Source organism: Gopherus evgoodei, chromosome 9 (genome assembly GCF_007399415.2).
Source record: "Gopherus evgoodei ecotype Sinaloan lineage chromosome 9, rGopEvg1_v1.p, whole genome shotgun sequence".
Taxonomy (NCBI): Eukaryota; Metazoa; Chordata; order Testudines; family Testudinidae; genus Gopherus; species Gopherus evgoodei.
The window spans coordinates 54,880,895-54,897,658 of NC_044330.1; the positions used below are offsets into that span (position 1 = coordinate 54,880,895).

A 16,764-nucleotide genomic window follows, 5' to 3' on the forward strand; every position below is an offset into this window, starting at 1 on the left:
TGAGTAAATGTCACAAAGATACCACAAAGATGGATGAGATGCAAGACAGACAGACACAAAAATGTAGAGTGTGACCTGGAATATATCTTTACTGTAAGCACTACATCTTCCAATCTTCCCCTTTTCAAAACACAGTTAAATCTTCTATGAAAATTATGCCTTTTTAACACCTCCACCCTTTTCCTTTGATCTGGAGATCTTAAAAACTGTGCCCAAAGGTACAGAATCATATTTACTTTCAGACTGTTTCCACTTGTACTAAAATATATAAGATAACTGCCTCCCTTTTGATAGACTGGAAAGCAGTTTTTTCATGCTGAAAAAATACACATTTGCCTAGATGAAAAACTATGAGAGAACCAAGCCTGGTTATATTTTCTGTACCTTTTTAGGATATATGGAATCACAGCTCTTTTAAAATAGGAAGAATTAATCGAGGAAAACAGCTACAACTACAGATACATGCACACGACTCCCTACACTGCTTGAGTCCCAGCTTTATCCTCCTTGTTTACCCAAGACCACACTCTGGCTGGACCTCTATTCAGCTCATAGAGTCATCTAGTGGCTGAATAATCTACTGCAAGTAAACACACCATTACATACCCAGTACTGCCAACCCCAAAAGTTCAAAAATCATGTCAGCCTTGGCCCTCCTGCCATAAGAGTGGCTCAGAAAGAAGAAGAGTATTTTTTAAAAGATTTTGTCATGGGTTTTGACCTGGCTTTCAATGTTGAACTCTCTCTGCCTCTGCCCCCTCTTTTCCCCCCCACCCCTGAGTGTGTCTGACTATTACAGTGTCACCCATTCTCCCAGTGTTTGCAGAGCAGGAATTCTGCAGGGGCTTGGACTGCTGCCTGATGGCATGGGCCTTCCACCTTCTCCCCAGCCCTCAACATTCCAATTCATTAACTCTGTGACCCCCCCACCCTATATCTGCCATTCCCCCAGCCCAACAATTAATCATGCACCACTCCAGGCCCCACATCACATTTTTCTCCGCAGATACACATCTGTCCCTTGTCAGTCATCACCTCTCTGCTCCTTCTGCAGGTCCAAGGCTTCTTCTCCCTTCTCAGACTGACCCATTGCTCACAAGAGGGGAGAGCAGAGGAACTGCTGGACTTTTTCTGCTCTCTGCTCCCCCTTCCCCTCCTATGGAATTCTCCTTCCGCCACTACTTAAAAACTCCTTGGCTACTAGGGTGGGGACGGAGCGTTCTGCCTGCCTTCTTTAACAGCTCTGATTGGCTGTTTTTCTCCAGGAAGGTGAAAAAGTGGGGAAGGCAGCCAATCAGAGCAGGCTATCCCTTGGAGAGGTCCAAAAATCATGCAAGTGCTGGAGCTTTTAGCATCATTATACAACTAGCACCAGTGATTGCTCACAATGAAATCCCGAGAGTTGGCAATCCTGCATACAGTACGTTGAACAGTCCTCAACATCTTCATTAAACACAGCCACAGTCCTCAGAGGCCAAGGTTACACAATTTCTATGCAGAATCTAGATGAGCCTGGTGCATTTCCTGATGGTGTATGTTGTTGGCCTACAACAGGGTGTTGACTGCAGCTTCAAGCCAGTCATGGCTGGCTTTAGCATAAAACAAAGAGATTTAATGTAAACATCTGAATTTCTAGGCTTGAAGGTGTCAGGGTTCCCCAATGGCCAACACTTGAAAATCCTCCCCTCTCAGCATCCTGAAATGAATTGCTATAAATAACAGTGTAATTTGGGAGGGAAGAATATGAGTAAATCTACAGAAAAAACAGAGTACAATTTTGGAAATATTAATAAAAACCTCAAAAAGAAGACATCAAAAAAAACAAGCAAGATTTTTGTATTTCTAAAACCAGCCCCGCAGAGGACTCCAGCGGGCAGTATCAAATTAACAGCCTGGATGGCAGAACCCCAAAAAAAGAGAAAAGTTCCAATTAACAGGAAGAATCAGAGTGCTGTTCCCAGAGTTTCACTTAAATCAGAACCAATCAAGGATTGTTCTGGTTCCTGCAGCTTCACTCAGGAAATAATGAGAGAGATGAAAGAGGCCCAGCCAGCTAATGCAGTCCTGCATAGTCCTTTGAAGCTGGGAAATCACAAACATCACTTCGGAGATTTTCCGTTCATGCGGCAGCTGTTGCACAGGCTTCTTCAAGAGAACGATCTGCTGCTTGATTTCCTTTAGTGCAGCCCCTGCCTGAGCACTAACAAACGATCACCAGTCACACGTGCAATGTGTTTTATAACAACAACAAGATGGAGCAATTTGAAGGACACCATCAAGTAGGTAGGCATTAAATCTGGCCTGCCTTAACAGTCTGGATCTAAACAGTTATCCATTCTAAATCCTTCATTCTTACTTCATGGGAGAGAATTAAGAAAACAAATGATAGCTGCTATTTTTTGGTCAAACACATCCCGCCAGTCCCACAGGATTTGTACTAGGATTTTCACCAAAAGACTTTGTTCCCACGATTGTGCTGGCATCACTGATGCTGATGGACAAACAAGGGAGTAAAATCCAAAGGGAGGGGTGCAGATCTGTGCTGACTGATTAAAAGACCATTGCAGTTGACAGGCATCTTTCCAGAGACTCTCTAGGCTTGGGTGCTAATCCCAGAAGCACCCAGGAATGAAACTGGTTTGCCAAATGGAAACTGGTGAATATGGAGAGTGCAAATAACTTTGGTTTCAAGCTCTCACAAAAGGTATTAAAAACAGAATAAAAATAAATGCTATTTTTAAAGCCCCTATACAGCTTTAAAATGAAAAGAAAAAATAGCCAACATTCTATTTTGTAGCTGGAATTTTTCTCACTGAATGTCTTGTTCTCAGGTTTTTGTCCACTTTGGAAAAGACTCCATTGAACACCTTCCATGCTCTGGAATAACACATACCCAGGACAGAACTCTGCTAGAAACACAACATCACTGATTTCAGGTCAGCCGAAGTACACACCTAGAGAAGGGAAAGGCAATCTTGCATTCGCCATGCACCTAAAGATTCCAAAGGAGTTTGGAGCATTCCACTCAACTACCTAGGTAAACCCTAGATTAAAAACTGATGGTTCTCTGCCTTAGTGATGGAGGGAGAAAGATATAAGCTAAATTTATTGGATGTCTAGCAGGCTTTTCACTCAATCTCACCTTGTCACATTGCTACCAAGGACTGCACACATATCTAGAATCACCAGTTACGTGTTTCAGACCCCAAAACACTCGCTCATGTGCAAAGGCATTAGCTCACACATTTACACAAACAAAAGCTCCTCCTCAAAACACTGGGGTGAACAAAAGCTGGTCTCACAATTGTTAGAGGAAAGAGAACAAACAAGGGTATGAACACGATTGACTCGAACTCCACGTCAGATTTAGCTGACAGGGCCCTGAATGCATTTTCCCACTAGATGCTCTCCCAGGACACTACAGTCTCATGCCTGCCCTGAGGTTAGTTAACACTCCTGCATTGTTGGGGTTATTTATGCACTGCATGCCCAACTGGTCTATAAATGTGCTACATTCATTTTCAACAATTTCATATGGGGGAGGGTGGGAGGGAGAGTCCTGTGATGGCATTTGCCATCTCAGTCACTTGCAGGCCAATGACCTTAGACCTCCTGATGCCAAGCATGGGCAGAGTTGGGATGGGCAAAGTGATATCTACTTCACAATGCTCAGATCCCCTGACAATCCCTGAGGGCAGCACTGAAGCCCCTCAATGGTAGAATGGGTGCTGGGCAACCTCAGCTGGCTTTGGGGCATCCACTTTGTTAGCAAAGCAAAGCATCATGAAACAATACCTAAGCTGAGCAGAGTCTTACCTTTGCAGGCCACATTGTTCTCAGCCTCGTAGCCGGCCTTGCAAGTGCAGCGGCCGATGGGAACCATCCACTCCCCATCGCCATTGCAGTACAGCTTAATGGGCACGTCCACCTCCTCAGCATTGGGAATGCAGGTGCCACGTGCAATCACCAGAGAGGTGCTCTCAGCCCCAGTCATGGTCTCTGGGAAGATGGCGAAGTTCTGCACCACGCTCGGACACTTCTTGAAGAAGACCCTGACCGAAAGCAGTGACATGCAAGCCCCATAGTCCTGGAAGGCAAGGTAAAAGCCATTGCGGGTGAGGGGTCCGAAGCTCCTCACCTCCGTGTTTACCTTCATCAACCGGCCCCCAAAGTCCACCTGGGAGAAGCTCTCATCAGCAGCAATTGTGTCCACTTTGAGGTAGGGCGCCTCCATCCAGAAGGCCGACTTCTTGGTGGCAATGATAGAGTCCATCTCATAGTAGTACAGGTTGAAGGTTTCCTTGCAGGAGCCAGGGACATTGGGAAGGCTGCTGCAGTCCCGCACAGTGAAGCGCATCTCGGTGTAGATGCGGTGAGCCCCCCGTCTGTTTATGAACGTGGTAAGGAGCCAGTTGTTCTGATTGGGTTCGAAGACGTTGCACACCTGGTAAGTGCGGATGGTATTCAGGTTCTCATCATAGCCACTGACTTCTTCCCACTGGACAGAATTAACACAGGAGAGGAAACAGGCAATGAGAAGGGTGCAGCGAAACTGGCACAGAGATGACACTTTTACCTATTGGCCCATTAATCACTGCCGCATGCGGGAGTTAGTGACATAGAGGGTCAGTGTATTTGGCTTTTGCCTCTGGAAAGGTGAGAGAAAATCATGATTAGGGCTCAGGATTTATGGAATCAGCAAATACAAAGCAAAACCACCAATCCAAAAGCAGAGGAAGAGAAACTGCCCCAGCTACACACACACACACACACGCTCAGGTACAGTAACGTTTTTCACATTCATAGTAAAAAATAATACTAACTGCACTTTTAATCAGTAGATCTCAAAGCGTTTACAAAGGAGGAGGTCAGTGTCATTATCTCCATTTTACAGATGGGGAAACTGAGGCATACTGAGCTGCTGTGACGTTTCCAAGGTCACCTAGCAGGTCAATGGCAGAGATGGGAATAGCATCCAAACTGCCTGGATCCTGGGCCAGTGCTCTAACCACTGACTCTCATTGTCTCCTATTCACTTCTTGTCCCCATTCTCATCCCCATGCCTCTTCCCAACACTTCAAGATGGTGCAATACTGCATCATCTCATCACTTTGAGACATTGTCACAATGACTGGCAAAGCTTATGAGCAATTTTAACCAGGGAAGGGCAGAGTTATGTGGACGAAGCTTCCAGAAATCTTGTTCGCACTATGTCTCTGAGCCAGAGGTTTTCAGACTGATGACAACTTGCTGGTGGGTGGCATGGTGCTGCTCTCTTCCTCATTTCCAACTGCTAAATTGTACAAAGACATAGCCAAAGACCATACATAAAATGCCTTTTCCATGTGAGTGATTGCTGTCATTGCCACAGGGATGTTACAGGCACATAAATGGGAGGAAAGATGATCCATATACACTCATGAGTGGAAGGGAAAATGGTACATAAGAATATTTCTCTATTTAGATGTAGTCAGCATGTGACTCTGAAAAAGTGTGAGACATCATGCTCTAGGCGGTGCTATCAGATTCTCACTTTCATGAGTAACAAAATCAGCAAAACGGAGACTGAGAAACAGCATCAGTGTAAAACTGCATATGATTTCAAGTAAGGGGCAGCAGCTAACTGTAAATAGCTGTGATGATATGAGAGTCCTACAGACAGATTCATAACCGTATAATCCATTCGTTTTAACTAGTCTGTGTTTACAGTCTCTTTGTTAGTAACAGCATTATTCAGGCAGCAGTCTTTATGAGCTATGGTGGATGTGATGTGTAATTCCTAGGAGATCCAGTGTTATATGTCTATGTATGGCAAACTTCTTGTGTGTACAATGTAAAATACTTGAGGGTCCTTATATGTGCTGATGTTAACACACTGACAGGGGAGCAGGAAGTTATAAAACAATATGCTGCCTCTTTGCAACATCAGAATGTTACCACAGATTTTGTTCCCTTGTGCTTCCTTTGAAACAGTATGATAAATATTTTCTTCCATATTTCCACTAATAAATTGTAATTCTGGTGTAAGATCTGGAGTACCAGTGTATTCATACAAGATTCTTGTAAGAATACACACATCCGCTGGGAACTTTGGATAATTTTACCCCATTTCAAACTGTGCTCAAGCTTATGAGAGCAAACAGGATCACAGCTGAAGGTGGCCTGGCTGCATTCGGACGAACTGTTGTTAACCAAACAAGCAACACGTGGTAGCAAACAACCCCACCTGATTGTGTCTTCTCTTCCGGCATCCTATTCCCGAATATGCCATGAAAGCTGTACAAAGACATTACTTCTCTGCATTCAACAAGATGTCATTTTGACAGAACCCAGTGTCCTCTTGTTATCATTACAGAACACAGCTGAAGGGTACTTGATGTCATTCTGGCTTACTGGTTCGGTAGGGTTTATCATTCCATTTTTGGGCTTTGCATGATGGACCAGAATCCAATTAATTTCAGACAATTGTGTGTCTATCTTTTAGCAGTTACCTGGCCATGAAGCATCAGCTCCAGGAGTTTTTCTGACCTATGCAAACTCCCTGAGAAACATCCAGTCCTTCCAGTTTGTCATCACCTACACGCTCGTATGTCACTGCCTGCTTGGTCTGCATGTTAGTCATAGGCCTGTACCAACAGCCTTTCATTCTAGATGCCAAGCTCTGGTTCTAACTCCATTTCCATAGATGACTCCCTACCACACCACTTCCCAGATCTCTTGAATTCTGAGCAACGCCACAAAATTCAAATGTGGATTGTGACCTCCCCACAAAGTTCATGGATTTTCGCTAGCCCCAAGGATATTGACTGCAAAAGCAGCTACGAGAGAGCAGGCTAAATACGCCCAGTGCCAGCAATGATCACTCAGACACGCTGCAGGGGCAGGAGCCCATAAGTAAATCCCAAGAGCAGCCTACCATAGGAGGATCTAGGCAACTGCAGTTGGGACACACCTCACTGTAACTCTCTCAGGAGCCCTTCCTATTCCAGCATTCCCTCCGCTAGTGAGCTGTCTGTGTGAGGAAGGGAGAGTGGCTGGAAGATGCAGGGAGAGTGGGGCTGCCAGTGTATTGGGGTGAGGTAGAGAAAACGGGGTGGGTTAGGCAATCTTAAAACTAACCAAGAGGCAAGATACCAGACTGAGAATCGATCATAGGGAAAAGTTCAAATCAAGGTGTGGGGAGCGGTGGGATCTAGTCAGGACAGATATGCAAGGGCTGCAGATGGATTCTGCAAGGTCTGGGGAAGGGTGTAGAGCAGGTGTGTGTGGGGGAGAGGCCTAAAGTAAAATAAACGTGCAGGGGTTAATTCAAAAGAGAAGATGAGTTCCCTTCACACGTTCCTTGGCCTTGATGATAAGCAAGCTTCCCTCCCCTTGCACAGCCACACAGAGGCTGCTCACAACTACTGGGCTCTGGGAAGAGTAACTGCTAAGGAGCTGGATGATGCATGGGTCGGGAGTGGGGGGAGGGTGAACGTGACCCTGTCTCTTCCCACCCCTCCAAATAGCAGCTGCAGCAGAGATTATGAGGCACATTCTCTCAGGTGCTCTTCCTAGTTTAGGTCAGTTCTGCACTGCCCCTATGCAGAATCATGGCTTAAATGCCCTTAGATTGCAAGCTCTTTGGAGCAGCAGGACCCTGTCTCAGCATCTCTGGAAAGGTCTCAGCACATGTTTTAAGCACCGCAGCAAAACTAAAGATAAGGATGAGAAAACCACATTCAGGGATCGTTCCACTTGGGATCGGTGCTATTTTCCCAACCCTCAGAAAGCTGAGTCTGGGCTTAGTTCTGCTCCTCAGTGGAAAGCGAAAGAGGCAAGTGGTGAATCAGGGAATGGGGTCTGGGCGGCAGAACCGGGCGTGTGAGAGAATATGAGTCCCCAGAGCACAGGGCGCATGTAGGGAGAGGTGGTCTCTGCAAATTCAGGTGCAGGAAAGAACTTGCTTCTTGCATGCAGCCACACGTGCTGCGGAACTTGCTTCTCCAATAGAGCCCCATGCATGAGGTCCAGACCACTGCTGGATCCCATTGACATGAATGGCATCCTGTTCACACTGCTGTCTGGGCTTTGCAGAAGGAGGGAGCAGGTAGCTGCGACATAGGCCACACGATTTAGAAACTCTACCTGGAAGAGGCTCCAGCAGTTCATTGGGCCCACCCTTCCCCTCTGTTCTGCCAGGCCTGTGAGTAGGCACCAAGCAGCACTAGCTCCTGCCTGGGGAGTATCTCTGCGGCCTTTGTAACAGCTGTGTCTGTTGTTGCCACTATAACAGCCACAAATTCATTGTTTCAACAAGATCCCTTTAAATAATTCAGGGCGCTGGGGATTAAGTCAGTGCTCTTCCCTGTCTCTGCTGAGCTTTAAAACCCTTCCAGCTGGGAGACCTAAAGAGAGTATAATGGACTGTTCCACCTCCTGGCTCCCCTCCCTGGGCCCTCCCTCTCCCCATTCCAGGAGCCAACTCAACAACAACAACAGCACACAGCAAAGAAAAAAATGGGAAAAGAGCTTGGCTGGTAACCATAGCAGCAAGAGCCGTGCTATTCAGCTGTCATTATCCCGATGGCTCACACATGTGATTATCCAAAGCTGTCAGCTGAATGCAGACTGTCATTCTTGCCCTGAATGGATCCTGTAGAAACAAGTCAGGGGAGTGGTTAGCGGCTGTTTCTGTGCACTGGAGGCGCTCTTCACAGCACCTTGGTGCCAACATATGCCAGCAAGCTTATTCTAGAGGGATCACATCGCGTCTGGGGATTTCCCACTTTGAAAATCACTCCATCCTTTGTGCTGCAGGCACCACAACCTATGCTACCAGGGACTCAGGGGGAGTTTTGCAAATTTGGCCCTTATATTTTAGTGGGGATACGTACGTGCCTCATGAGCTGAAACATCCTGGCAGCTCCTGCCAGTAGAAATATATTCACCTTCTGGTGTAAAATACAGACATGGTACTTGTGCCACGTTATCATGTAATGCTGCAAATAACTTGTGGCCATGCATAAAACATCTAAAGAAAAGCTAGAGTAAGGCAGATCTATATTGTACCCATAGTATATCTACACTAGTCTGTCTACCTACAGAAAAATCCTGCTCCATTCAGCTACCTCTTAAACACAACGGGGCAGACCCTCAGCTGGTATAAATCAAAGCAGCCCAAGGCAACAGACTTCAACTTACATCAGCTGAGGATCCGGCCTAAAAATGATAATCATAGATACATTATATAGCTGCTTTGCATAGTAATACCTGCACTGTAGTTTTAAGCCTGTGACAACCTTGTTTCTTATACAACCTGTGTAAAGCCAGTCTTAAGGGCATGTCCAGGAATGAAGACTTGCAGCTAATCGAGTTCATGTGTGCGGCTCTGGTAGTGAGAGTTTGTGGAGTTCTAGGGAAGAGCTGTCGCCAGGTCAGCATCAGAGAACACCAGCGTGATGCAGGGAGAGTAACTCACTTGGTCTGCATGGAAAGGAGGCACAAACAATCCCTGGAGACAGGAAGGAGGAAGAGATGACAAGAGCTGTTTGGGGGCAGGAGCGAGAGCTTGGGAGCATAAAGAAGGAGCAGGAAAGCGAGGGTTGGGCAGAGCGATGGGCATTCACATCTTAATCTTAGCCATTAGAGATGGAAAGAAACATAAAAAGTCATCCAGTGAATGCACGTCGGTTCCTCGCAGGGAGGAAGCGGTGTGGACAATGGGACTGAAAAGAACTTTTGGGAGAAGAGTTGAGAGCTGGCCAAGCAAATGACTCTGATCTACATACTGCTCTGCTTACCCCTGTGCCACCCCAATGAAACATCCAGCATCAATGGGCAGCATTTGGCAATATATGTTCTCTGCTCTCTCCACCCTGGCCCCTGCTCTGTTTTCTCTCTCTTCTCTACCCGTCTGTCTATCAGTACCTATATCCCATCTGTCTAGATCAGAAGTTCTCAAACTGGGGGGCAGGCCTCCATGTGGGGGAGGGAGGCCGGAATGTATGTGGGGGGGGGATGAGAAGCTTTAAGAAGGGTGGGGGGAGTCTTACTGTGTCCATTTTACACACAGCAATGAATAACTAGCAAAGCTCATTCCTCCAGACGTATCAGGCCCTCAGATGGTGCTGTGCATTTTGACACATTTCTGTTAAGTCTGCATAGCATTATACAAAACTGTTGCCATCTATATGTTAACCTGTCAGCTACGACACAGTGTGCACATTTAACTGTGAGCCTGGACCACAGTCACCGTTTTGCTTTTGCTCTTATTACAATGGATCATTGGTTCATTTGTGCAACAGGAAAAAAAGCTCAAGTGAAAAACAAAGAAACAGAAACTTATTCAAGTGAAGCACCACCACCGGATGTATAAGTTAATGTATTTGTGCGGTAGGGTATACACTACTACAGACTCAAAGAAGGGGGAAGCAATGTAATAAATTTGAGAACCACTGGTCTAGTTATCTGGTCTGTTTATTCTCTTTGTCAGTTCTCTCTTCTCTATAGCCCCTGTCTGTGTATTGTATCTGTAAGTCTATGGATATGCTTGTCTCTCTATATATGTCATTTTTACCTATCCACTTGTTCTGTCTTTTGTCTGCATGCAAGTATCTGTTTACCATCTACTTAGTTATCTGTCTATATATCTCCTGTCAGTTCGTCTGCAGGATTTCAATAACAAACTCTGTTTCATGTCAATAACTTCTTTCCAGTGTTGAGTTGTGCAGGGAAGTTTTGTACAAAGAAGGCAAATCAGGCATTTCTATTAACCCTGTCACAAAAAACAAAGAAAAGAGATATTCTATGGAACCAAAAAGGTGGCAAATTAAAAAAGATACAAGGAAACACCATTTCACACAATGTCAGTTCACCTCTGCAATTCACTGCCACAAAGATAGGTGAGAATCCAGGAGCTTAGCAGGATCCAAAAAGAGGTTTGAACCTCAGATGGCTAAAAACAACATCCAGAGCTAAAACAAATATTAAAAACAAACTCAAGAGTTTTAGAAGGGACATCAGTCTCTATGCTCTGAAGTATACACCAGCCCCTTACGAATGGTGTTAGAAGAAACTTTCCCTGAAGGCAGGTTATTCTCTAATTGCCCTTTGCAGGGTTCTTGCACTTCCTTTGAAGCAGCTGGTGATGATCACTGTTGGAGACAGGACATTGGATGACATGCAGGGGGCTGGAACAATTTTTACAGTGTGTGCGCAGGGGTTGAGTGCCATTGAACCAAATTGTAAATCCCATATATGATGGAAACCACTTCAAGCCCAGGGCTGCAGCACCTATGATGACATGGATCTCGGATCTGACCCAGTCTGGCTGCTCCTATGTTCCTGCATCATTTGCCACCCCCACACTCTCTACATTCTTCACCAGCTTTCTTCTGTCTTTTCCAAATACAGAAGGGGCTCAACAGTGTGTGACGTGGCTTTGTTAAAGGTGCCAGGTGATGCCCTGCAAGCCTGAAACCCGGAGGTTTAAAGCACACCCCCCACACTCTCCACTGGGCTTAAAGATCCAAGGGAACCACTTTTAAAGGATAACCAGACACCCAAGCTGTGTGTGTCCCACTGGGCTGGTGCTGTGAGAAACATATCAGCAATGCCTCTTCTAGCCATACCAGCTCATGTTCCTTGCCTTTCCTCTTGATTCTCAGCTGGATAGGATAATCGGGAGCCACTTTTGATCCAACTGATCCTTAGCATAGCTGTGAGATAGGGCTGCTTGAATTTGCATTTGCTGTTGAACTTCTTTTTAGATAGAACATTGGGTTCTGACTAAATGCATGTCTTCATGGAAAGTACCTGCTTTCCTTGAACGTTTTCATTTTTCCATTTGCAAGCCAAAAATCTGAAAACCAAATGTGATTCTGGTTGGCCAGAATATATTTCTTTTCTACAGGTTTTAGCCATACAATTTAGATTTTCATCCAAAAAGTTTGTTTTCGGTTACCTAACATTGAAAAATTTTGGTTTGGGGGGTTTTAATGAAAACAAAAAAAATATTCAATTTTTGTCAAGATTTTCTGGCGAAAACCAAACCATTTTCCAACCAATTCCACTGAAGTCATGGGCAAAACTCTCATTGACTTCAAAGGGACAATAATTTCACCCATAGATCTTAGCGGCCCATCTGGGAGAAAGAGCTGTAGCTGCATGCATGAGTTATGAGGTCATAAGTCGATATAGTTTACAATATTCTGGATAACTCTTATCTGGATACATTTTATTACTGCTGTGCAGATGTCCAGCACCTGGACTGGCCAGGAAATTGCACAAACCTGCTTTAGGCATATTTATTGAGAGCTGTTAAGTTGAACAAAAGACTAAGATTGAGTTGTTACAAGAGAATGCTTAAAGAATATTGCTTAAATGTTCAAGTAGGCATAGGAAGAGGAGGAGAGGCTGTTTAGCATAGAGTAGCATCCAAATTGGATTGACCATTTCACCACTCTGGTCTGGTTTTGAGGGAATATACGGATGTTACCTCTCTGTATGACAGTGAGAACTTTATTGGAATACTGGAGCCAGTTTTGGTGTGCACACTTCAAAAAGAATTATGAAAAATTCAAAGGGCTTCAGCAAGGCACTACACAAATAATTGAAGGCCTGGAAAAATACCTTACAGTGAAAGACTAAAGATGCTCTCTCTAATTATTTTGTCAAAGGAAAGGTTATAATAGTAACCTGAGCTCTGTCTACAAGTACTTCATAGTAAAGGGCTCTTTGATCTAGGATAGGGAGGCATAACACAAGCCGACACTTAGATGTTGAAGCTAGACGAATTCAGACTAGAAATAAGGCAAAAATGTTTAATAGGGAAGGTAGTTAACCACTGGAACAATTTACCTCTTGAGGTGGTTGATTCTCCATCACTGGGAGTCGAAGTAGCATAAGATCTCTTTCTAAAAGACAGGCTCTAGCTCAAGCAGAAACTATGGGCTCAATGCAAAAATTATTGGGTGAAGTTCTGTGGCCTCTTTCATGCTTGAGGTCAGATTAGATCATCATAAGGGGCCCTTATGGCCTTGGAGTCTATGAATTTGAGACATTATGAACTTGAGTCTCCTATGGATCAGGCTGCCTCTAGCCCGAGAAAAATGATTTGTTCTGCCATGCTGCCTTTCATAATGCACATTTTGCACCTGCCTCCTCAGGGCTTCCAAGTACCTGCTTATGAGGGGTGATTACCAGCTACCTTTTATTTGCTATTCCTGTCAGCATTTTGGTAATTTGTCAATACTGGCTATGGGGGCTGGATTTTCACAAGCACTCAGCTCCTGAATAGGAATGAGGGCAAGATGCTCACAAGAGCCCACACTGAGTGCCTCTCACAAAAATCAAAGTCGGGGCCCTTGTTTTGATGCTTCAATAGGAGCTGAGCAGTTTTGAAAGTCTGGGCCTGGGCGCTGGAGGCCTCAGAAAAAATTTACACTGACCCCAGGGAGGGCAAAATAAGAAGCAGATAGTGATTAGGATGCAAGATCACAGGTTAGAGGATTGTGAAGTTCTAGTGCGGATCACTGTGGCAGGAGGAAGGCTGCAGGAACCCAAATGGTAACCACACTTATGTATGACTCCTGCCTACTTAAGTAGTCTTAGCAGCCAGCTGTAAAACACAACTAGATTCAGTTGGGACTGAAAACTTTCACCAAGATAAAACATAACTATGTGAAGTATATTGGATTTTTCACTATTGCAATGATCTGTCCTCATATATTTTCATTGCTTTAATGTAGCCATCCATCTCACCACCCATCCACAGGCCTACCTCTGTACCCCCTCTGTTGTAGTATCTAGCTCACCGTAACCCTCTAGCTATCAATCTGTTATACCCATCTATTAAACTGAAGCCAGTCTTCCTAACTGATTTCTCCCCCCTCCCACCCTCCACCGCCGCCTTTCTGTCCCTGTCTTTGTCTATCACTTTCTCTGTCAGGGGAATGTGAGTCAGGTTATTTTATGCTTCCATTCCTCAAAGACTGGTATTGTATAAGAAAGATGTTTTAAGTGCCTCAGGGTGTTTTGTTCCTCATTACTTCATAAAAGTGACATTAATAGCCAGGGAAGAGCACTGCTGAGTGCAATTATGGATGATGTTCCAGGTATGAAAGCTGTTTTGAGCCTGCTAATGTTTCGTAATTACAAGTCTTTCGGTAGAGAGTGAAAGAGAGAGAGGATGGAGAACAGTGACTTAACTGAGTGGTTTACCTGGAAGGAGGAAAAAGGGGGAAGGGAGTTCAGAGACTTGTCTGTATCTGGAAAATCTTTCTGAAGCCTGGGGGCCAGCTCGAGGACAAGATCTCTCTGAAGGATTACGTCTGTGTGGCTGAGATACAATTCTGTGTATCAAGTCAAATGCATACAGCCAACTGTGCCATAGACCAAGTCCTCTTTCCATGGGCATCCAAGTGGAAACCAGGCAGGAAGAAGCCACTGCATGGCAATCATAGGAGACAGAACAGAATTCACTTGATGTAGCACCCTGTTTGAGTGGCAGTGCCAGCAAGTCCCATGTAAAGTTCTAAGAGCCATTATTAAGAAGCTGTGGCCCTGCACACAGTTATTATAGAGGGCTGGGGCCCAATTCTCTCTTACTGGCTTTGTACTATTGTAACTCCATTGACTCCTGACTTACACTGATGTAAGCAGATCAGGTCCACTGTCCTTGCCCCAAAGCAATACGCTTAGTTTAGAGACAGCATAATAGCCATTAGGAGATCAGCAATAGCTCATTCATGTTGGTTAGAACACTAGGGTTATATCTTCAACTCTTTCAATCAAATGCCACAGAAACCCCACCCTGGGCAGCAGGAACCGGATTTTATTTCTCCTCTAGAGGAACAGACATACTCTAGGTTACAGAAAACCAGTCAGTTGACAGGAAGATATTTGCTCAATGGCTGCTAAGGACACTGCAGAAAACAGGCAGGACAGAAGATTATCTGACAGAGGCTAGTATCAATCAATGCTGCTTTCACCAGTGCTGGTAAGAGAGGCCATTAAAATTAGAAGGTTTCTTAGAAGAGAAGTAATCCACTGGGGTAGGGGACACGTGTGTGTCTCCATTCCCTTAAATGGGAGGTAGGAAAGAAAACATCCCCCTCCACAATGATCCCCCTATCTATCATGGTTTTGGACCCTGGAAGTGGGGTGACATGCTGCTCTTATAACATGCTATACTGGAAGGATCTCTGATGAGGAGCAGAGGACTCATTCTTTGCCCATGGACCTGGACCTGTAAACATATGATGTTGCCTATGAAGTTTGTAGAGGAGATATGCAGGCCTTGTGTGTTTTTCCATAAGCTGCTGTTAGAATGGAGATATTAATACATTCTCTCTCTCCCCCACACCTCCATACCTCCATCCACTCTTGTCTGGGTGAGCCCTTATATTTTGTCAAGAGAGAATGCTCAGGTGCCTGATAAAAGACTCTGCTATACGGTCAGGCAGCTGAGAGATCACAGGCTCAGATAGAAAGATCAAGGCTGAGGGAAAAACTATACATGACCCACAATTAGCCACTGATGAAGTATGAACAGGGGTAAAAGGACCCTTATCTCCCTTGCTGAAATCTTGTAATGCTGTCTGCGGCTAGTTTACATCATATCTGTCTTTTGTAACATTAAGGCAGAACAAGTAGGTCAACGTTTTACAAACTGGGCTCTGGTTTTATGTGGCTCCATTTTTAAGTTTCCCCCACACCCTAGCCCAATTTTCAGAGCTGTTGAATGCCCAGCGCTCCACATGAAGTCACAGCCTGTGACATCTAGTTGCCAAAAATGATGAGCCACTACTGACATGATGCTTCCATTTCAGTAACAGCAGTAGTGGCTGCTTGCGCATCCTTTCTTAGGGCTGAGTCAACAATACTTGTCTGAAGCATCTTTTTAGGAAAACGTTATCTTCTATGCATCTGCTACAAGAGAGAACAAGACAACATCTACCATGGATATCACAACGGCGTCCACTTTGCTCCTATGGACAGGATAGGAGCTCTGACCTTGTTTGCTGAGGTTTGGTGGGGCTGCTGGACAATCTCACTCAGCTCTGATGATGTCCTCTGTGGCTGGGTGCAGGGGTATAAGTTTTCTAGACTGAACTGAAATACTTCAGCTTTTAGTGCCCAGCCCACTTAATTTCTGGTGTTTCTCCTTCGTGGGGCGATCACGTGGTCAAGAAGATCTAGTAATGGTACCACTCTCCTATTCTCTCAGGTGTGTTCAGGAGAAAGAACTTCTCCCTATTTTCTCCTGTAAGATTTTGGGCATGGAATCAGACAGTTGTCCATCATCCCAGCAACAGGGCAGTAGTTCTACGTTTTTCTCCTTGTTTTCACTTTTGACTTCCTGGGAACCTTTGGGCTAGAACAGGGGTGGGCAATTTTTTTGGCCCAAGGGCCACATCTGAGTATGGAAATTGTATGGTGGGCCATGAATGCTCACAAAATTGAGGGTTGGGGTGCGGTAGGGGGTGAGGGCTCTAGCCAGAGGTGTGTGCTCTGGGGTAGGGTCAAAAATGAGGAGTTCAGAGTATGGGAGGGGACTCGAGGCAGGGGGTTGGGATGCGGGGGGGTGGGGTGAGGGCTCTGGCTGGGGTGCGGGCTCTGGGGTGGGGCTGGGGATGAAGGGTTGGGGGTGCAGAAGAGTGCTCTGGGCTGTGACTGAAGGGTTTGAAGGGCAGGAGGGGGATCAGGCCTGGGGCAGGGGCATGAGACGGAGGCAGGGTGGGAGGCTCCGGGAGTACTTACCTCAAGCAGCTCCCAGAAGCA

The 16,764-nt window shown here is 45.3% G+C and overlaps 1 protein-coding gene across 5 annotated transcripts in view; it reads right to left on the reverse strand.

Moving 5' to 3' along the window:
• The window catches only part of EPHB1 (EPH receptor B1), a 356,755-nt gene that overhangs the window by 246,947 nt on the left and 93,044 nt on the right, over nucleotides 1-16,764 (reverse strand). For all 5 annotated transcript variants that reach the window (XR_004002015.1, XR_004002017.1, XR_004002016.1 and 2 more), the window contains exon 3: nucleotides 3,817-4,498. Coding sequence is in view for 2 of the 5 variants with exons in the window: in XM_030575683.1 (XP_030431543.1) it covers nucleotides 3,817-4,498 (682 nt within the window). In the remaining 3 variants the exon portion in view is untranslated. The remainder of the gene's footprint in view (nucleotides 1-3,816; nucleotides 4,499-16,764) is intronic.